The sequence below is a fragment of the Emydura macquarii genome, unplaced genomic scaffold, assembly GCF_026122565.2.
Source record: "Emydura macquarii macquarii isolate MOO-44397 ecotype Brisbane River unplaced genomic scaffold, CSIRO-AGI_Emac_v2 contig_729, whole genome shotgun sequence".
NCBI lineage: Eukaryota > Metazoa > Chordata > Testudines > Chelidae > Emydura > Emydura macquarii.
Window position 1 is genome coordinate 717,014 of NW_027130866.1, and position 21,329 is coordinate 738,342.

Here is a 21,329-nt window from a genome sequence, read left to right on the forward strand (position 1 = left end):
TGACAGGAGCCAGGCCACCTCTGCTGAGCTGTCCTCTTCTCCCTGTGCTTCTTCACATCAGTGGGTGGGGAAGGGTGACGGCAGCTCACCGGGTCCTAGGAATGCAGGCCGGGGCTGCCCTCCCCGCTGTCCTTTGGTACGCAGGAGCGACTCCTCGGCCTAACACTTCTCCCACCCCACAGCCTGGGGTCACAGCTCGGGGAACGGCTGCACGCGGGCAGTGGTGGAGAAACGAGGGTTGGCTCCCAGCTTTGCCACGCGAACGGTGCACAGGTGCCAGCGGGAGCCACGGCAGCCTCTGGGGGAGGCACCAGATCAGGCCCTGTGCTGAAAGGAGCCAGGGACCCTCCCTGGAACGGTCTCTAGGAGATAAAGCCACAGGGGTCTGTAGGAACTGCTCTAAGACCTGAGAACAAGCCTGCCTGGGGCTGCTCCCTCCACACCTTCCCCCAAGCCCCAGTGCCAAGAAGCCTGGCTCTGCCCCTCTGCCCCCCCCCACGCCTTCCCAGCGCATGCGTCCGGCAGCGGAGCTAAGGCAGCAGAGATGACTCGTCCTGCTGTGGTCTGGGACCTGCCATCTCCCCTTTGCAACAGCTCCCAGCACACAGCACACGCAGCCATTGCTGCCAGCTTCTCACACCGTCCACTCCAGTGTCACCCCAGCGCGCCAGCCAGACAGCAAAACAACCCGGCTCCCTCTGCCGCTCAGCCATCCCTGGGGGTGCAGCTAGCTGGCCAGCTGCGATCGGACTCCCAGCAGCTGCTCAGCATGGAGGAGGAAGCCCTTGGAAAGGTGCAGGCACCGTGGAGGCGGGCGGCTCGACCGAGCAGCGTGATCTGTCCGGGGGAGGCGGGGAGCCGTGAGACCCAGTGCACCACGGCGACGGAGCATTAGGAGTCCGACGAGGTGACAGGGCATGCTGACAGTCCAAGGACACAGGGACTCCGAGCCTGCCTCTCCCAGCAGCTCTGTCAACGGGAGCATGATGAAAGCCCCCCGTCAGCAACTGCCCTGGTGCAGGCCCAGGTGTTCCAGCAACAAAGTCTTTTGCTAGTAGAGCTTGTTCCTCCAAGGAGCGTCCCCACAAGGGGCTTTGCCAGCCCAGCTCTGCTGTCCAGAAAAGGAGAGTCTTTCCTACACAAGCCTGCCTGGATCAGCTGCACCAGCAAACCCTGTTTTGTGCAGGCCAGGTGGGAGCCGTATCCGGCCAGCTACATGCAGGTAACGGGAGGCTTGCGTCAGCAGAAGTGCCTGCAGCACCAGCAGAGTCTGTGCTGCACCTGCTATCGCCAGCCCGGACTCTGGCCGCTCACGTCGGAATCAGGGGTTTGAACCAGGAGAGCCAGACCCAGAGCGATTCCAAAGCCAGAGGGGACCCCTGTGATAGTCCAGTGTCCTCCTGAGTGCCAGGCGATGGGCCTCCCTGAGTAATTCCTGCTTTCAGGCCAGGCGCGGTGCTTGAGCCAGAGCAGCTCTTCGACAAACACGCACTCGCCATTTAAATCCACCACGGCCCGTGGTAACGTCTTCCAGCGGTCAGTCACCTGCGTGGCAAACCGCTGCACTTCACTTCTCGCCTGAATCTGTGCTGGGACTGGTACCTTTGAAATCCCGACTCAGGCCAGGGAGACGGACGCGCTGCCGTTCCTGACATTTCAGGTTACAGTCCCTGTCCCCCCAGGGCGTGGCTCAGAGAGCGCGGAGCAGCGGCAGGGGGTCCTGGTGAGCAGCTGGGGGGTAGGGCTGTTCACCCCGATCGATGGGCTAAGGCCAACACCACCTTAGCTATGGGGACGCCGTCCTCCCCCCCCCCGTTCAGTTAGACGCACTAGGCCAGGGGTTCCCAACCTGTTTGGCTCGAGGACCACAGATATCATTTTTACAACCCTGAAGGGCCCCCAGTCTCTGCCAGCAGCTCCCCCCCCACACACACACATACACGCTGCAGCCAGATGGAAGGAGTCCAGCGTGGAGGCTGCCTCCCTCCTCACTGATCTCCCGTCCGCCTGGCTGCAGCAGGGAAACCGCACGGGTCCTGTAGCCCCTTGTGCTGCACCTGGGTCCCTGGGCAGTGACTCCCATCTGCAGCCAGGGGACAGGAGATCAGTGCTCCCCCCCTCTGGCTCCAGCAGGGACCCCGGCGCCTATGGACCCAGGCGGAGTGCTTTGCCATGCTCCCTGCTACAGCCGAGGGGAGGGCAGCGCTGATCTCCCGTCCTCTGGGCTGCAGCAAGGAGCCTGCACCGGTCGTGTAGCCCTGCAGCAACGCGCTCGCCTGGCTCCTTAGGCAACAGCTCCCTATGCAGGCAGCGGGAGGGGAGCAGCGGGCCACTCTGAAAGCCCCCGTGGGCCACAGGTTGGGAATCACTGGGCGATGGGTGCATCCATGGTGCACACGTTTCAGCCCTAGTTAGTGCAGACAAAGCAGCAGCCCTAGTGAGGTGTAACACCCCCCCACCCTGTGCCAACCAGCTGCACCCCAGGATCTGGCCCACAGTACTGCTGTAACCTGGCCCTTCCAGCCATCTTCTGCAGAGGATCTTTCTTCTGCTGTTCTTCTGAGTTACCTGCTGTGATTTGCTCCACCTAGGGGGTGTCATTCTCACACAGTCTCGGAGCAGCTGCGGTTTGTTTGAGGGTGTTAGCATCAAACAGGCAGCCTGCATTCAGCCAGGAGCTGCTGCTGGGCTGGATGTCCGGCACAGCGGTTCCGAGTCTGTTCCACTGAAGATTCATGTCTCCAAAGTCCCACTGTGAAGAGAAAGGGTTTCGTGTTACAGTGACAAAGTCTGGCCTGAGCCCTTCCAGCCGCAGAGTGCTGGAGCTCCCACAGCAGCGGGGTCTGATCTCCGTGGGATGCAGACAGGAGCTGCTCAAACCAGTTTTACGGAGGGGGGGAGACCACCCAAATGCTACCTTTATCTGAAAATAGAAATTGTCACCGAATTCTCATTTTAAAAAAGTATTCAACAAAACTCCACATGGAAACCTTTTGGGGGTTAGGTTTTTCTTTTCCTCCTTGTCTCCTCCCTCACACCCCCTGTTCAGAGGCAAAATAGAAAAAGGAAAAGAAAAGGGGGGAACAAACTGAGAAAAAACATTTTTTAAATCAAACATTTTCTACACAAATTTTCATGAAAAAATTTGGAATAAAAGAAAAAATTGTCCCTTTCTAATCACTGCAAACTGGGAACTCTTCAGCAGGTCTCTACCGTTTGCAGTCACTATAATTTTCTAACCAGCTCTGCTCATCCCTGGCCCAGCTAATAAGCAGAGACTGATCTCCATTAAGGTGAACATCAAGACCTGCTAACCCGAGCAGCCTCAGCCAACTTTTACTTCTCGGGACAATGGATCTTGTCTGAGGACTGCAATGCACAGTCTGCGTGTCTTTGCCAGAACCACCCGCCGCTCTGCAGTACAGCACTAAACTCCTGACGAGAGACACTTTGTCACTTTGAACCGAACAGATTTTCAAAAGAAAAATATAGCGCGAGGTCCAGAAACAGCTTTTCATGGCGCTCGCGGCAGCTAATCCAGATACAGGCATGTGCCACACAGCTGCCCTGACTGGCAAACACAGTTCCAGCCCTCGATATTACTGATCTCGGGGGAATACCTGTAGACATCATCAGGAGGGCATTCAGCCATTTTGGAGCCAGGAATGTTTTCACCTGTGTAACGACATGCGTTGTGTCCACACCCGAGCAGTGGCGCTGCAACAACTTTTATAGCGGGGTGCTGAAGGCGGAAATGAGGGTTTGGGTTGTTATTACTACTTCAAGCCAGCACCCGTCGTTCCAGCAGCTCTGCACCCGGACAAAACAGCGAGGCCCGTTGGATTCCAGGCAGTATTTACGTTTTCAGCCCATCCTATATCTAGACAGTGGAGCTACAGGATCACACAGCGGGTGGATGAAAGTCCAGCGTTCAAAGCCACGGCTTTACAAAGGGCTTGGGCAGTTCTGGAAGTGAGTGTGACGGCACTAGGTGCCAATTCATGCCTGCCCTGACTTGAACACGCCCTGCTGGGCTAGTGTAACAATGGCCAGGAGTACTGAGCCCTGACACATATAAACTTCTCCAGCACTTGGACGGAGCAACTCAGTTTGCCTCCTCTGTGACGCAGGCCGGTCTGCACAGATGGGAGATCACAGGGTAGCCACAATCAAGTGCACTGGCCCCCTTTTAAACGTCCCACCTGCCCAGGCCAGTCAGCGCACTGCAGACCAGCTGCCCGATCACGTACGCGATTTCCCACAATGCCGCAGTGATCACCCTTAGAGGGCAGAGCAGGGACAAACGTGGCGATAGTCAGGCCCCAAGCTCCACCCACAATTCTTTAAGCTCCACCCACCAATTCCTATGGCTGGATGCGGCACGTACAGCACCTGGAATCCCACAGGTCAGCGTGAATTCCTGATTCCTTTAGCTCATTTAGCGCTTGTGGGGCCACTTGCCTGCTCACGCTGCCTACCAGCAGGGGTGTGAGCTCGCCCCACACTGCCTGTGCCCCCCAGTTCTGCCCTCTCGGGTGGATGCACACGGCAACCTCTGCTTGACCTCGCCTCCAGTTGCGAGAGTGGATTTAGCATTGTCCACTCGGGACAGGACTGAGATCAAGTGATTCACGTGGCTGCTCCCAGCCACTACCTGGATGCCCCTCTCCTCACCAGCCCCGAGCTATCTACTCCCCAAGAATGTATCTGCAGCATTTTTTCCCTCTCCTCCACAAGAGAAGTGTCTCTTGCAATAAAACTCTGGAGCCCCAAGATTAAGGCTGGTGCTGGCTGCGACCCCAGATGGCTTATCTGTATCAGCCCCAGGACTTGCTTTCTGGAGCCCAGGTTTGTTTGGATTTTATCATCATTGTTACTTTATCTCCAGGCAATAAAAGGCAGTTTTTTGAGGCGGGGTAACTTCCTTTTGAGGAGATTAATAGACTTCTCTCCTTTTTGACCTTAACTATTTCTGTGACCTAAAAATGACATAGGGCTGGAGCTCACGGGGGAGATCCTACTGTTGTGCAACAGTGTAAATCCAGAGTGGCTCTGCTAAAGGGCAGTGGAGTCACTCCAGATTTAGACTGAGAGCAGAACCTCTCCCTGGGACTGCGCTGAGGACAAAGCAAGTAATTTATGTTTCTTTAATTTATGAGTGATTATTTCCTGCCCTGCCCTGCCCTGGCCTCTTTCAGGGTCTTGTGATGTCTCATACATCTACACCAAGAAAAACTTCAGCTGCAGTGATCCACTGATTTAAAGTGAAAGGAGACTGGCAGACAAGGGGAGTTCTGGGCCGGGCCGCCCCCTCGCGAGCCCATTGCGAAGCAGTGACCGCTCTCCGTACCTGTTCTGAGTTTAAGGTCTCCCAATACTTTTGCTGCAGAAGAAAAACAAAGATCAAGAAAAGTGTTGGACTGGAGCTGCCACCACCAGCACAGCACAGCACAGCACCCTTCTCTTGACTCCTCACTCTGGGCGCTAGCCCGGGTGGAGAGATGCTACGTGGAAGGATTCACAAGCAGCTTTTGAGAGCAGGAAAGAAGTAGTGAGCCAAGAAATATGGGGATTTCTTATTTTCAAAAGAAAGCCAAAGAGAGAAAGAGAGTGTGTGAGCGAGTGTGCAAAGTGAGCAGGGGGTAAGAGCTACTGCAGGCAAGACATGATTTCACAAGGTGTTTGTGTTTGTGGAACTGTCACAGAAACACAACCCGTTCGAGAACGTGAATACGTCCAAACAAATGCAGGAGTCATTTCAAATGCAACAGCCAGTGTGGTCTGCACGGGCCCAGAACACCGCCGGCTGGCCGTGGCCAGGGAAAAGGCTGCACTGGTCTGCCGGCTCTCTGCATGCTCCAGCCAGCGCTGCTCCAGTCTGCAGCTAGGAACTGCTGCCCTCTAGCGTGAAGCGTATTTCAGCCTCTTCCAGCTCCACACTCCTGTCTAGTTTCAAACACAAACGACCGTGATTATTAAAAAGGGTTCAGCTTTCTGATGGGAATGGAGAGCAAACTCACTGCCCTGACAGCCACCTCACCCCAGCCGTCCGGAGAGATTCTGTCTGGTTTGCAGTGTCGTTTCCCAGGTGCAGGGAGTTAAAAAAATCCCCAAAACAAAACAAGACAAGACAAACGTTATATAATCACAGCTCCAGGTTTTCTTCGTCCCTCTCCCGCTGGTAAACGTGTTGGTCCAAACAGAAGAGCAGGGCGAGCTCAGGCAGAAGGGCCTTTGCCATGTTGTGATCTCCTGCCGTAAAACAATCTGCCCTGACTCCTGGGGTGGAGGGCGCAGCCGTCTGCCGTACAGCGGGAGATCCATTTAGAGATCCATCGCTGTGAGGACAGGGCATGACCCCGGCAGTTCTCTGCGATGGCGAGGAAGAGGCGAGGCACGTGTGCGCTGGCGATAAAAGACCAGCGCCCAGCGGACACAGAGGGTGCAACGTTCACGCCCTGGGGGAGGCGCGCGGTTCTGGTTAGAAGATCAGGAGGTGTGCGCACTGGTTCAGAAATTGAGGGTGCAGACGTGGCTGTAGCAGCGCAGAGGGCTCATGGTGGTGCCCCAGCTTATGCTCCGTGTGGGCTGTCTGGGAGTGTCCGAATCCGCACACGACTTCTCGCCCGACCTGGCGCTGTTTGGGGAGACAACGCTGCGCGTAGGGTCGGTCCCCACTGGGGATCTGCCCTGCTGCCCATGGCTATGCTTCTTATGTGCATGGTGCTTCTGTGGTGGCGGCGGTACCGTGGGCACCGGCACGTGGGAGCGAGCCAGGGGAGATTCACCGGCGGTGATGGGTGCCACTCCCGTGGATCCGCCGGTCCCGGGTCCGACTGCACACCTGGGCGCACGGCCCCCTCCATCGGATACTTGCGGCGGCAGTTCTCTGGCTTCCCGAGTGCCAGGCGGGAACGAGCGGCTGATGGAGCAGCGGGCGACGAGATGAGCTTCGCCCAGGCAGCGGAGGCGACGCTGGTGCTTGTTGCTCACAGAGAAGGAACGCAGGCGCCAAGCACAGTTCTTGAAGCCGGGGCACAGTCCCCAGAACAGGCTGGGGGGGGTCACCCCGCGAGAACGAAGTCCAACCGGAGAGCAGATCTACCCAACTAACTAACTGTAGACAACTAGACAGTTCTCGGCAAACATCTGCTCAGCGTGTGGCGGCAGCGGTCACAAAAGCTACCAGAGTGTTGGAGTCATTAGGAAAGGCACTCAGCCCTGCGGGCAGCTGGGGAGCAGAGGCCCCCGGCAAACACAGAAGATGTCACCTGCCACGCAGAACCAGCCCCGAGGAAGGGACCGCCCAAGGATTGGTAGATCTAGGTTCTGACCCAGTGCCATGTGCAGGCATCTAAGACCAGAAAAAACAGTGCTCCCGAAGGATTCATACAGCTGGAGGCACATACGCACGCTCAGACTTCATTTAAACTATCTTAAAAGAACATGAAGGTTGCAAAGGCAAACACTCCAAAGTTCGGATACACCACAGTTAAGGCTGCCCATTCACCCTTAATTCACCCGCCCGTATGTGTGCAGCAGGATACGATCTTTCGTTACATGGCCACGGGCCGTTTTCCGCAGGGTCCCTGCCTCATTCAGCGCGCAAGGAGGACGGTGCTCACTCAGTGAGCAGCTGTTCAAGGTTTGGTTTTCCCCTCATTCTTCAGGGAGGTGGTGGAGGGCCCAGGCAGACGTCCGCTCCAGCCTCATTTTATAGCCCAGTCCAAACCCGACCCAAGCCTGAGAGTGCGGCACTGTTTTCATACCCAACCCGAGAAAGGAAAAGAAAGCGCAAGGAAGGACTTGCTGGCTTAAAACTGTGAACAACACCATCAGCCGGGTCCCAGGGGCTCCAGTTGGGTTGCCAGGGTTGAGCCCCAGGTCTTGTTCGCTGCACGCCATTCAAAGCTCTTCTGAGAAGAGAATTATTCATCTCCTCCTGGGCTTTTCTACAGTGCTCATCATGCCAGCACCTCACAAACATCCATCCGTCTGCACCCCCCCCCGTGAGATGAATGCCTGTCGCCCTGTTTGATGAGGGTGCCCAATCGGAGACACCTAGGGCCTGACTTTTCAGCGTACTCAGCATGTACAGCTCTTCCGATGTTCCCAGCACACACAGCTCCTCGGGGGCGCCCAGAGCACTCAGCCCTGCTGCAGGTCAAACCCCAGGAACTCAAGTCAGGCACGCAGAAAATGAGGAACACAGTTAGACCCGCCTGGGAAAAGTTTGGTGTAAGTGACTTGCCCTGCACCACACAGGAGCGCTGTGGCAGAGGCAGGGATACAATCCATTTCGCCAGCACAGAGTTCAACTGCCTGAACCATGAGACCAGCCCTTCTCTTTCTGCAACCCCGTCCCTTGCATTGCCCACCCTAGGTACGCACCTGCCAGCTTCTGCAAGAAGTGAGGCTGGGGCCCTGCAGACAACAACTCCGCACTGCACAGCCCTAGTCCGCCCTGGAGCTGGCTCCGATGAGAACCAGTGCATGTCATTGAAGACTGGATCACGGCACCTACCTCGAGCTCAAAGCTAACGGAGGAGGCGTCCGCGGAGCTGGAGGAGGACAGCTCGGCACGCGTGACCTGGACCGGGGGGTAGGCGGGGGGCTCCGGCAGGGCAGGCTCTGCAGCACTCGTCTGTCCGTCTCCCGGCAGTCTCATTGAGCCGCAGCCAGCCTGAGCACAGCAGGGATGCAGCAGGATGAACAGAAAGCCCCGGAGGAGGGGCCCGAGTGGGGAGAGCCCCGTGGGCCGGAGGAGGGGCTGGGACTGGGTATCAGACCCCGCTGCTCGGGGGGCAGGGCTGGGGACAAAGAGAAGAGCTCCCAAAAGCCCTGCAGACTGATGAGCCTCCAGCCACCCCTCGGGCAGCAGCAGGGCAGGCGCGTGGGTACGCGCAAAGCACGGCTCAGCCCAGCTCGGCTCCGCACAGCCAGCGACCAAGGCTGGCTCCCCGCCCCCGCCCACACACGCGGAGATCCTGGCCAGGCAGCTCCACCCCGTCCCCGCCCCGGCTGCTCTTCCGCCTCACCTGCTGCACCTGCTCCAGGGTGAGTGCCAGGCAGCGACCCACGGCGGTGCCCGCAGGGGGGCACTTGGCGGCTGGAAACATGCTCAGTGGCAGCCACTCTGGAGCCTGAGAGAGAGGGGGGGCAGTGAGCCAGCAAATCCCCCCACGCACGGGGACAGGAGGGCCGAGCTCGTCGAGGGACGCTGCAGCAACCAGCCTCTCTCCATGCGACAAGCTCGGAACAGGGGCAGTGGGGTAGGGCAGGGCAGTGGGGTAGGGCATGGCTCGGGCCACAGGGCAAAGGGAGGGCAAGGGGGAAGATAGATGGGGGGCAGGCGTGGGGGATGCTCCAAGGGGCTGTCGTGGGGGCTGTGCAGCACCCCAAACTGGAGGGGCCGAAGGAGCTGGGAGCCAGCTCTGTGCACACAGAGGAGAGCCGGGGCCCTGCACCAGGCTGCGCCCCAGGCAGCGATTTAGCAGGATGGGGGGATAAAAGGGTCCGAGAGGCATAAAAGCCTGGGCAGGCTCCAAGCAGCCTGAGAGCAGCAGGGAGCGAGTTCTGCAGCAGGGACAGCTCCCTGCCAGGGCTCAGACACCTCGGCCAGGCACCCGCAGGGATCATGACGGGGGGGATCTGACCCCCAGCGTGCTCCCCTTGCAGGGCAGCACAAGGGGCAGAATCCAGCCCTGCCTCTCCAGCCAGAGAGAAGAGGAGAAACCTTCTCCTCCTCGCTTCCCTTCGGCTCTTCCTCCTCCTCTGCCTGTGCCAGGAGCGCCCACGTGTCCTGGGTCCCTGGCGCCGCAGCCACAAGGCCCAGCTGCCGGCTCCTCTGGCTCCTCATCACGCAGGACAGAAAAGCGATCTGAGCCGGCTGGGTTAAGGAAGTGGTAGCACCGCTGCCCAGCCCGGCCCGGCCCCAGCCCACAACACGGCTCCTGGAAGGGAGCTAAACCAGCACCATCCCCGGCCCAGGCCCGCACTACCTGGCTGGCCAGCGTGGCGTGGTTTGAGCAGGATCCGCAGCCCTCGGGGCCTCTCAAACCCAGGGGCCCAACCCCTCCAAGCGGCGTGCGTGCCCTGGAGCTGAGGGGGGGGCTCAGTCCCCAGGGCCCATCCAGCCTCGGCCGCCATGCCAGAACCAGCAGTGCCAGCACGTGGGGCTGGCGGGGAAAGGATACAGCCACGTCGAGCCCAGCGGAGCCCAGAGAGAGCAGGAGCCAGGGCATGGCTCTCACAACGTACGCAGGCCGCTGGTCGTGAACCACGACGGCCGCTGCGTACAGCACGCTGGCCAGGGCCGAGGAGACGCTGGCCCAGAGCTGGGTCCCCGGAGACAGCCTCCCTCTGCACTGCAGAAAGCAGGTGAAGGTCAGAACGGCCCCTGTCTCGGCGCAGGCCGTTCCTCCCCCGGTCCCTGCGCCACGGGGCAGCCCCCTGGAGCAGAGGCAGCCCCGGCCCTGCCACGGCAGCGTGCAGCTGGGAGCTGCGTTCCCGGCAGCCCTGGTCCACTCGCACGGCTCCACAGCTGTCTGCCTCTGCAGCGACGCTGGAGCAGCCAAACGCCGCTCCAAGGTCAGGTGCACCGTCTCCTGCAACCACACCGCCCTGCTGGGGCAATCCGGATGCTGCCAGGCTCCCCGCCCCGAGCCATATTGACCTGGGATCTGAGCCAGAGGCAAAGTGCCCAGGTAAACCCGTCGGGCTGGTTCCCCAGGCCAGCAGCCCGCTCGCTCTACCCTCTCCCGTGACCCGAGGCGACCGGATCTCTCATTGCCGTCGCAGCAGTGGCAGAACAGACCCAGGTCTGGGCGGAGAGGCCTGCCAGCTGAGCCCACGGGAGATGGCGGCTTTGCTGCCACGGGCGGGATCCGGCCCTTAGGTCTGTTGGGGGCAGGCTTTGCTGCCAAGTGCGGCCCAGAACACGGAGGTGCCTCGCTGCGGGGTAGTGCAGCTGAGCAGGCAGACAGGACAGACAGACAGATGGGAGAGCCCGGGGGGCAAGGGGCGACAGCCTCAGGAAGGAGGCAGTGCTGCGGAGCAGCGGGGTGGCAGGCTGGGAAGGGGCCTGGGGCAGGGAGAAGACGGAGGGTGAGATTTACCTTGGCACAGGGGGGCTGTCCAGGAGACATGAGGTGCCCCTGTGTGCAGGGAGGGGCAATGGGGCTGGCTGGACCGGGGCCACAAGAAAAGACGGTTACTGACCTTCCGTAACGGTTGTTCTCCGGGACGCGCTGCTCCCGTCCGTTCCCAGTTAGGTGTGTGCACCCCTCGTGCACAGCTCTCAGAGATCGTCTACCTTAACGGCACCCCTAGGGCCGGCTCCGGGGCCCTCTGCAGCCCCACGCTCATGCCGCGGTATACGAGGCGCCGCCTACCAGGAGCCCCCTCAGTCCCTTCGCCCCAAACGACCCTGACGGCACCATCTCCACCGCACAAACCAACTAGCAGCTAGTCACAGGAGCGACTAGCAACACTCTGCGAAAGAACCACTAGGCGCTTGCGAATGCATGAGAGAAGCCGCCCCAACACCCGTCGTGGGCAGCAAGAAGGAACCGAGGGGGCACGGGGCCGGCGGCACCTTGCCTACCGCGGCACGAGCGCAGGGCTCCAGAGGGCACCGAGCCGGCCCTAGGGATACCGCCAAGGCAGAAATCTCCAGCAGCCGGGCACTTCGGCACGCACACACCAGCAAGGAACGGACGTGAGCAGCACCACATCTGCACCGACCCAGTGGCCCCTTTGCACCGGGGCAAGGGGCGCAGCGGGGCTGTGGCTGCAGCCCTGTGCCCCGGCCGGGGTGCACACGCCCCAGTTTGGAGCTAGCTCGCAGGCTTTGCACCCGCATCGCCCCCAGGCCAGCGAGCCACCTGCACTGCACGGCTGCCTGGGCCCTGCCCCGCGCGGCTCTGCGTTACCGAGGGCCACCAAGGCTGGGGAACTTACCGCTCCAGAGAGCGAGGGGATCCTGGCCGTGAGGGCCACGAGTGCAGCTAGCATCCCCAAAGCAAAGCCCAGCACCTCGGTGCTCTCCTGGGGAAAGGAGGAGAAGAAACTGAGCCACTGGGAGCATCACAGCCATGGCGAGTTGTTCCAGGCAGCGACCTCCCTGTTAACAGCCTGCACCAGCCCGTATCTCTCCAGCTCCTGCCACAGCCTTCGGGTCTGGGCTGCCCGCCCAGCTGGCATGAGGAGTCCATTCCAGCCCCCCCTACCGGCTCCAGCTGGGCGGGCTCCCAGTTACCAGGCCGGGCAGTGAGCGCCGGGGCCTCGTCTCTTCGTTTTCCTGGTGGAACTTTCATTGCCAGCCGTGAGAATAAAGGTGCCGTGGTGTGGTGGGAGGCACAGGACGGGGGCTGCCCCTCATGGGGTGTGTGGGCCGCCCCTCGCAGGGGACGAGGGCCGTGAGCTGCCCCTCACGGGGGGTGGGAAGCAGGACGAGACAGCGCTGGCTGCGAGAGAACACGGGACCTGGCAGCCCTTCTCCTCGCCTGCACAGAGGGGCCCACCGCCCTCTCTGCTGGCTCCGGGCACACACGTCACACTGCCTCGGCCCTCGCGCACGGGGAGCTCCTCAGACCAAAGCACTGACGCTTCAGCCGGGGTAGGATCTCCACGCTCACCCCCGAGCAGCAGGAGCATTCGCCCACCATGGGCCAGCACGGGGCTCGGGGCACGGCCCAGCACCAAGTTTCTGGGGCCGGGCGCCTTGTCCCAGAGCCCTGGTCTGGGAGGCAGAGGGGGTGGCCCCAAGACACGTTACAGGACTCCCTTCGCCCACAATACCAGGTGCATGGATCACTCGATGACTGCAGGTTCTGTTCACTCCCTCTGACACACCTGCCATTGGCGGCGGTCAGAAGACAGGATCCTGGCCTGGATGGACCATGGGTCTGGCCCAGCACGGCTGTTCTCATGCTCTTAAGAACATGCTTAAAGACCCAGCTCCTTTCCAGTGGAGCCCTGCGCTTGCACGCACCACAGGCCGGGAAACAGCGGAGAGGCCGGCCGGCCGGCCGATGCAGCGGAGCGTAGGTTAAAGCCAGCTGGGCTCCTGGCATAACTTCACCAGGAGGAATCCTGACTCTGCCACTGATTCACTGGGTGCTCTTGGGCAAGTCACTTCCCTGGCCCTGTCGGGGTGAGTTAACGTCTGCAAAGCCCCCTGGGAACGTTACTGATGAGCGTGAGCAGATCCCAGCCTGGGGCTCAGCGATCCAGACAGCCACGGGCCTCTGAGGGGCATGAAGACCTGGCAGCGGATGTAAGGGGAGCCAGGACATGGAGCAGGGGAAGGGCGCCAAGTTAGGGGAAGAGGAGAATACAGGACAAGAAGCAAAATGGCAGAAGCCGCAGTCCCCCAGGTCTTTTCATAGCAAACCGGAGAAATCCCAGGCAGCCCTGGGAGGGGATGACCCTGGGCTGGCTGGGTGCATGCCAGAGGCCACAGGGACTTTCCCAGCTCCTATGTCTGTGACCTAATCGCTGCTAAAATCAGTGGGCGAAACCCACCCCCGTGCCAGGGCCCTGACTCAGCTCCTGGCCGGGGCTCACTCAGGCAGGCACCCACCGGCCCAGCAGACTCGGTGAGGGGTGGCCGTGGCACCAAAGGATCCTGTTTGGATCCCTGCCAGCCCAGAGGCCCAGGAAGGACAGAGGGACACGGGCAGCGGGATAGACATTACCTGAAGCGCTGTCCCAAGCAGTCTCCTGTCTGTGCCGTGGAACTCCTTGGGGGAAGACGAGGCGGCCGTCGCCAGCACGTACCAGCCAGGGCCTGAGCACAGGGGGACAGCGAGGGCAAAGAGGCCGCCCCGCACCTGCCTCCTCCTCCTCTTCCTCCTGCCTGGCAGATCTGTGCAGGACACGGAGTCTCAGCCAGGAGACGCAGCCGGGGAACCGGCCCCGCACCAAAAGCGCCTGCCGGGAGCTCGGCGTAGGGAACGCGTTCTCGGCAGCTCCCGCCTCCGCTGCTGGAGAACGCCTCCCCCAAAACAGGATCCTCGTCCCCAGAGCTCGCCTGCCCCCGGGTCCCTGGCTGCACTGGGTGTGGGGCACCGTCCTCACCCCCTTCCCTCCTGCCTGTCTCCCAGCCACCCGCTGCCCCCTAGTCCCTCCCCCCGGCAGCACCCAGCCTTCCCCCTCCACGCCCAGTCCACCCCCCAGCACCCAGAGAGAGCCCAGCCACCCACCTCCACCTTCCCCATGCCCAGCCCTCCTCCCCCATCCCTCCACCCGCCCCCCAGCACCCAGGCCCCCCCGCGCACCCAGGCCCCCCTGGGGCCACATCTCTCCAGCCAGGCCCCTCCCCAAACCCCCTCCCAGCCACACGCTCCTCACCACTCACCTCCCCAGCCCCACCCTCGGTGTCCTACTCCCTGCGCGGCCTGGAACGGCGCAGACCCTGCCGTGCGCTCGGCCGCCAGCCCTGCCATACGAGGCCAGGTCAGGGAAGGGGCCAGATTCGCGCCGGGGGTTCTCCCCCTCGGCCCCACCCGGCCATCGGACGCACACGCACACGCACCTGGTCCAGACGCGCAGACAGGGAAGAGAGTCAGCAGGAAGCGAAGGATGTCGACAGCAGCCATGTAGGCCCCCGTGACGATCTGCAGAGAGCGGTGGGACCGGGTCAAGGTGACGGCGCAGGAGCAGCAGACACTCTCTGAACGGCGGTGACCAGCCGTGTGAGGGCTGACGCCAGCCTGCTGCCTGTGGCGCCCTGGCCCGGTGCGGTTAGCAGACTGCGGTTAGCAGAGGTCACACAGTCAGCGGGGGCAGAGCTGGAGGACAGTGGGGACCCGACTGCCAGGCCCCGGCTCTCAGCACAGATCTCGTGGAAGCCGTTGGCCGACCCCAGCGCTCCCTGGGTCTCCCCCAGACCAATACCAGACGGGCCTGCTGCGGAGAGCGCAGGCAGAGCAGGCGGGGAATACCGCCAGCCAGAGAAAGCCCTGCTGGGGCCACTCCATAACCAGCGACAGCCAAGGGCCGGGGCGTGGGCTGTGGGACAAGCAGCAGTGCCGGAGGCCAGGGTAAGGCTGTTCTCTCCCACCAGCACGGGGCTGGCCCGGCTGTGCTCGCCCATTGCTCCCACTGGCGCTCAGCCCAGGCACAGGCTGTCACAGCAGCCAGAGGCTCCAGCGCGTCTCCTTCCCCTGCAGCTCCTGCCACGGCGCAGCACACGGGTGTGCAGGTGCAAAGAGCTGTGTTCACACACACGTGTGTTCACACACACGCCCGCTCTGGGAGCTGTGCACACCAGTCAGGGCCGGTGGCGCCCTACGTGGGGGAGAGGAGAACGTAATGCAATTTTTAACTCACTGGGTGTAACAATCCCACCACCAGTGGAACCAGAGCGACATCCCACGCAGCCCAGGCCTGAGGACAGGCAGCCTGCGCTGATCAGCGTCACGCCTGGGGTCCGCCTACCTGCCGCCTGCCCCACACACTGGGGGAAGGGATTGCTGGCTGAGCCGAGGGGCAGAACTCTGAACAAATGGCATCTATCCCTCTCCTCCGCAGGCCAGACACACTGCCGTGCTCTGTCTGGGAGGGACAGGGACTGGGTGTCTCCTGGGAGCTGTGTCTAATGCAGCTATCACGCTGCCCCTGGGCACACATCTGCACTACTAACGACGCCCGCGGCCGGCCTGGCCAGCAGATGCCAACTCGTGGAGCTCAGGCTAAGGGGTGTTTAACTGTGGTGTAGATATTCGGGGTCCATCCAAGCCCTGAGACCCTGCGAAGGGGGACGGTCCTAGAGCCCGAACACCTACGCTGCAATTCAACAGCCCCTTAGCCTGACCCTGGGAACCGGGTCAGCTGGCCCGGGCCAGCCGCGGGGTCTGCCTGCAGTGTGGACACCCTGGGCGCCAGCCGGGAACGCTGGGAGTGACGACGGCCCCGCAGCGAGCGAGGCTGGGCCCAGACATGCCCAGACCCGCAGAGCCGGCCGTGCCAGACTCCACCTCATGGACGCAGCTGCTCCTCTGCCAGCCGTGAACATGACTACAGGGTGCGGCGCCTGAGCCGCCCCCTCCGCCAGGCCCCGGTGACTCAGCCAGGCAGGCGCCTGTGGAACGGCTGCTCCGGTCCAGGGCAAGAGGGGCAGCGAGGAGTGACACAGGTCTAAAGAGCCATGGCCTCAATGGGGGACCCCTGCCCATGACCCCCCACTCCCTGGCACCGGTCCCTGGCCCCCCAAGAGGTGGGGCCAGGACGGGCAGGGCAGGGCAGGGTTCACAAGGGAAAGCAGCTGGGCCAGGCCTGCATTACCAGAGGCTCCTGCACAGCAGGGGGACACTGAGGCAGCCTGGCTGTAGGGAAGGGAGGGGCCTGTCCTGGAGCTGGCCGTCTGCTTTTGGACTCTGGTAACGGTGCTGGCCTGGGATTGCTGGTCCCTCTGGGGAGCTGGGGCAGGCTCTCGTGGCCTAATCCGGGGTTGGGGGGATCCCGGCATCCGGTGGAACAAAGGGGCACAACTCAGCCAGGGAACCTGCCCCCTTCCGGCCCTCAGACAAGGCGCCCGCGAACTGCAAGGAGGGCCGGGCGAGGGCGGAGGGGTTTGGGCCAGTTCTCTCTGACACGGGGTGGGCCCTGGGGCGCACGAGGAGCGCCATCACCTGTGCCCACAGCTACAGCCCCAGCCGATGTCCCGCGCTGGCTGCAGGGGCTGGGCTGGGGGCTCCAACCTGTCCCAGGCCCAAGCTCCAGGACTGGCCGGGCATCCCGTACGTACCTGGATGGCCAGCTGGTGGGCAAGCACCGCCCCGATCGTGTTGCACATGCTGCCCACAAAGCTGTAAACGATGCAGGGCACCGAGGCGTCCTGCCAGCCCCTCCTCCTGCAGCGGGCATGGACCAGCCTGGGAAGGACACAGAGGGTGAGGGATCAGGGCCTGGGCGTGGTGCCCCTTCACCAAGGGGCTGGGGTTCTCAGCGCGGCTTTATCTGCTAGGATACGGCACCGGGTGAGTGGTGCAGCAATGCCCAGCTCCCGTGGGACACCCCTGGGCACCGCAGGACGTGGCAGAGTCAATCAACGCCCGCCCCCGTCAGCGGAGATCATGCTGCTAACCAGCAACGTGAGGCTTGTGTTTCACCCCAGACCCCACGGCCCAGGGTGCTGGCTGGCTCGCCCTGGGGCTGCGCACGCAGGCAGCATCGGCCCGGGTCAGCATCGCGCTCTCCCCTAGCCCCTGCAGGCAGGTCTGTCTGGGTCAGCGGCAGCCTCCCTGTGGGTAACCCATGCACGGGCGCGCCTCACTGTGCAGCTGGAAAGAGAGACGCCAAGGATCAGCTGATGGCTCCCCTTTCCCAGGAGCACAGCTCCAGCGTAGCTGACTCATAAGTACCTTCTCCTCTGAGCATCCGTAATGGCCCTTCGAGGCTTTAACACACCACGGGGGGCGGGAGACAACGGAGCAATCACAAGCACAGCTGCCCGAGGGTTCACACCTCTGGAGCTGATAGCTACCATCCAATAACATACTCAGAGCCGGCCTGCCATCCGTGGATGATGCTCGTGCAATAGTACAGATGCTTTGGCACGAGAAAGCAGCTTGTTGAGCAAGGTGGTGGCTGTTATTTTTAAGCAACACAGCCAGGCGAATTTCATCCCTTATCCAAATAAATAAATACACATAAACTGAGAGAGAGTAGGGAAACCTGCTAAAGCACGATTCTGGCAACGGTTAATTTTCCCATTAATTTTCAAAAGGTTGCTGGTGTAAAAGGGCTACAGGAGCTGGTTCTAAGGTTATGAACAGAGTAAAAAGCAAATAAATAACAGCTAAACAGGAAACAGCGCAACAGCTGCCCTTTAAGGCATTATTGTATAGCCTAAAATTGCGTCTCAAAAATGCACCACCCAGGAAGAGCTCTGTGTAAGCTTGAAAGCGGATCTCTCGCACCAACAGAAGTTGGTCCAACAAAAAAATATTCCCTCCCCCACCGTGTCCCACTCGTTCTAGCCATTTCACAAAGGTACTTAACAAATCAGGAATCGTTACCCTGGCACAGAACAAATGGTCGTTTTGCTTGTGGGAAGATACAGAGAAAAGAAGAAAACCCTGTCTCCATGCTGGGAAGGCTTCTGACAGCTTTCCAAGAGAAGTCATCCAGCGACGTCTGAGAATGAAAGAGATCCCTGAAGCCTACAGAGACTTGTCCAGGACCCAGGGGAGGTGGTGTTACCACAGTCAGACGGCCACGTGGAGAAACCGAACCGGTTTTAGTCAGAATCAGAGCACATCAAAGATCAGCCCCTTCTTGTCCCCACTGGTGCTCAACACACACATACAAAATATCCAGCGGGGCCCCTTGGTGCATGGTTTTTGCAGATGACGTACTGCTCATGGGAGAGAGCAAAGAGCAAGTGGGAGACGCGTTAGCAAGATGGAGGTGTGTGCTTGAAAGAAATGTCATGGAAACCAGCAGGAATCAAGCAGAGCATGCGGTTTGCAGATTCAATGATACCGTGCAGGAAGACGACAAGATTAAAAGCCAGCCATGGCCGAAGGTAGAGAAGTTCAAGCACCTAGGTTCAAATAGAACAGGAAAATGGTGAACTTAATGAATGAATTGATAAGCAGAACAGGAAAGGCACGGAGTAAATGGGGAAGGGTGAGTGGCATAGGAGAATGCCTAGCAAACCGAAATAGAAGGTCTACAAGACGGTAATTCGGCCTGCACTCGTGTATGACTCCGAATGCTGGGTATTGAGGAAGAGACAGGAGCAGATCTAGAACAGAGTGGAAGTGAAAGTGTTGAGATGGATGCCCGGAGTTACATGGATGGACCATGTCCAGGATAAACAAATCAGGGGACGCATGAAGATGGCACCAGCCACAGAAAGGCCGAGGGAATCCAAGCTTAGGTGGTTTGGGCACGTGAAAAGCAGATCAGAAGCACACACAGGAAATGGTGTTAAACTTAGGAGTGGGGGGCAAGACGACCCAAAACAGATGGCTGGTTGTCATATCAAAGGGTTTGCTAGCTAGGAATTTCTGCAGAATTGCTCCCAGACAGACGGCAATGAGAAGGGTTCAAAGATCAGACGCCAAGGGGGGCCGAAGGCTGGCAGAAGATGAGGAGGAACAGAAAAGGAATACTGAGTTCAGAATGCTGCCTGTGCCTGCTCTCCTCAAAGAAGGGTTAGGAAAAAAGCCACAATGTACATTTGTGGAGTAACAAAGTCCCCGAAAGACATTTCTCCCCGCCACCCTGCTGGAGGTCAGCTTGTGCCTAAGCACAGAGGTCGAAAACCTTTGTGAGATTTATCCTAGACAAATGCTTCTCTCTCATTTGAAATGTAAAAAGCCACACGTCTAAGCCACAATCCTGGAAGTGAATCTACACAAACAACACCTGTTCCCAGACAGACCAACTGCAGGGCGAGGCCTCAACGTGGCTAAGAGGAAAGACCTGTGTATTCAACAGCTCATTAACCTTTAGCGCTCACAGCTGTCGGTATTAGGGAGGCAAACAGCTTAGACCCGGACCCTGCAGTTCAGAGGAGCCCATGTCTGCACAAGGGCTGGCTGAGAGTACTCTCATGCTATGGCAAAGGGCAATAGGCAGCACCAGGGGGGGGACGGCCCTTCTGTACAGCATTCACTCCTTACTATTCCCGGAGTCTGGAGCAGCAAAAGGCTGTTACCTCAGTCATGATAACCGGCTCCTCTCTGGGGTGCAGCAGCACCTGCCACCCCACTCCGGGGCTGAGACTCGGACCTGCTCGCAGGGTCACAGCCCGCCTGCAGCGGGGCGGGGGATCCGGCCCAGCTCCTGCTACCGGCCGCTGGGCCCCCCCGCCGGAGCCGCCGGACCCCCCCAGCCAGAGCCGCCGGGCACCCCCTGCCTCTCCCGCGGGCGGCTGCGGCGCGGGCCGGGCTCGCTGCAGGAACCGGGGCACCGCTCCGGGCCGGGCCGGGGGCTGCCCGCACACCTGCCCCGGCTGCGCCCCGCCCCGCCCCGCTCCCGACCCCGCCACCGCTCCCCGGGCCGGGGACTCACCGCGCGTGGGCCGCCACCCACAGCAGGCCGGCGAGGGCGCCCAGGGCGGCGGAGGCGCAGGCCGGGTCCCGGGCGAGGCAGGCGGCGAGCTGGCCCCAGCCGCGCAGCGCGGCCCCCGAGCGGGCCGGAGCCGGAGCCGGAGCCGGAGCCTGCGGGGCAGCCGCCGCCCGGGCCATGGCCAGGCGGGAGAGCGCCGGGCGCGGCCGGCTCCACGGGACGGGACGGCTCGGTGCCGGTCCCGCCCCACGCCCTGCCCTGCCCCAGCCTGGCGGGGGAGCCGCGGGAGGCCCAGCCCGGCGGGGCAGACGCGGCCCGGCCCCTCACCCGCCGGGCTCCCAGGCGGGATGGCCCGGCCCTGGCTCCCTGGGGCTGGCTCTGGCTCTGCCGGCTGCCAGCCCGGCACGACCCCTCCCCACCAGCAGACGGGGCCAGGCCCCCCTGCACCGAGCTCCTCGGGCCCCCCCGGCCTCGCCCCCCTCCTTCAGGAGCCTGGCCTGCAGCACCCCGCCCCGTCACGGCCAAGGCCCGTCCTGGGGGGCTCTGCGGACTCGCATGCCCCTGGGGCAGGCCTGGGGGCACGCTCCGGGACCTGCAGCAGCCTGGGTGAGGGCAGAGGGGCTGGCAGGTGCGGGGGGCAGCGCACATCCCAGGGACGCGCTCGTCATTCAGGGACACAGACCCACCTGCCCGTCCCTGGCTGCCCAGCCGGCACCGAGAACAGCACTGGCCTGCGTCCCAGCCTGGATGGAAGCAGTCAAGCAGCAGCTGCTCCCGTACAAAGCCCAGCTCTCCGGCACGGACTCCGCGGCTCTCCCAGTCTTAGGCTCCGCAGCACCAGGTCTTTGGCTTGAGCCGGCGTTGACTCACAAGCAGGGAGCAGTGTGCGCTGGAACCAGGCACATACAGAACCGACCCCTGCCCAGCTCCAGGATGTGACTCCTGCTGCATGGCCAAGGGCTGGTGCGAAGCAGAGACACGGTGTTGACAGCCAGAGGGGCTGCTGGTGTTGTTGGGTGTCTTCTCCTGGGCCGTGCTGCTGTGCGTGGGTCAGCTCTGGTCCTGCCCGCAAGCTGCGGGCCCTGTTCTCTGTCCGTCTGTCACAGGTGTGCATCTTACACCACCAAGCCACGAAAAGCTTCACAGAGGCCAGTGATTGCACCTCGACCATGCTGCATGGCTGGGACCAGGCTCCCTTTTCCTTCAAGTCCATGGGATTAGAGCGGGCACTCAGCCCCTGGCAGGACTTGGCTCTAAAGCGTTAACCAGAGCAGCACGAGGATTTCGACATAGGGGAGCCA

General features: G+C 61.4%; 1 protein-coding gene across 1 annotated transcript; it reads right to left on the reverse strand.

Annotated features, from left to right (window-relative positions):
* Positions 1–347: 347 nt before the first annotated feature.
* TMEM44 (transmembrane protein 44) lies at positions 348–20,246 on the reverse strand. The gene is made up of 11 exons (XM_067542863.1): positions 20,032–20,246; positions 16,754–16,880; positions 14,540–14,621; positions 13,701–13,870; positions 11,962–12,048; positions 10,197–10,367; positions 9,614–9,880; positions 9,039–9,143; positions 8,525–8,683; positions 2,569–2,752; positions 348–362 (listed from the first exon to the last, which is right to left on the reverse strand). The coding sequence occupies exons 1-10, from the start codon at positions 20,205–20,207 to the stop codon at positions 2,588–2,590; spliced, it is 1,509 nt and encodes a 502-aa protein (XP_067398964.1). The 5' UTR covers positions 20,208–20,246; the 3' UTR covers positions 348–362; positions 2,569–2,587.
* Positions 20,247–21,329: the final 1,083 nt, after the last annotated feature.

What these genes read in the sequence shown, in the direction of transcription:
- TMEM44 (XM_067542863.1), bottom strand. Translation starts at nt 20,207, where the DNA reads ATGGCCCGGGCGGCGGCTGCCCCGCAGGCTCCGGCTCCGGCTCCGGCT. An exon ending in TCCCCTCGCTCTCTGGAGCG is followed by an intron (nt 10,368 to 11,961) that starts GTAAGTTCCCCA and finishes TGCTTTCTGCAG; the next exon opens with TGCAGAGGGAGGCTGTCTCC. An exon ending in CCCTGGAGCAGGTGCAGCAG is followed by an intron (nt 8,684 to 9,038) that starts GTGAGGCGGAAG and finishes TGCTGTGCTCAG; the next exon opens with GCTGGCTGCGGCTCAATGAG.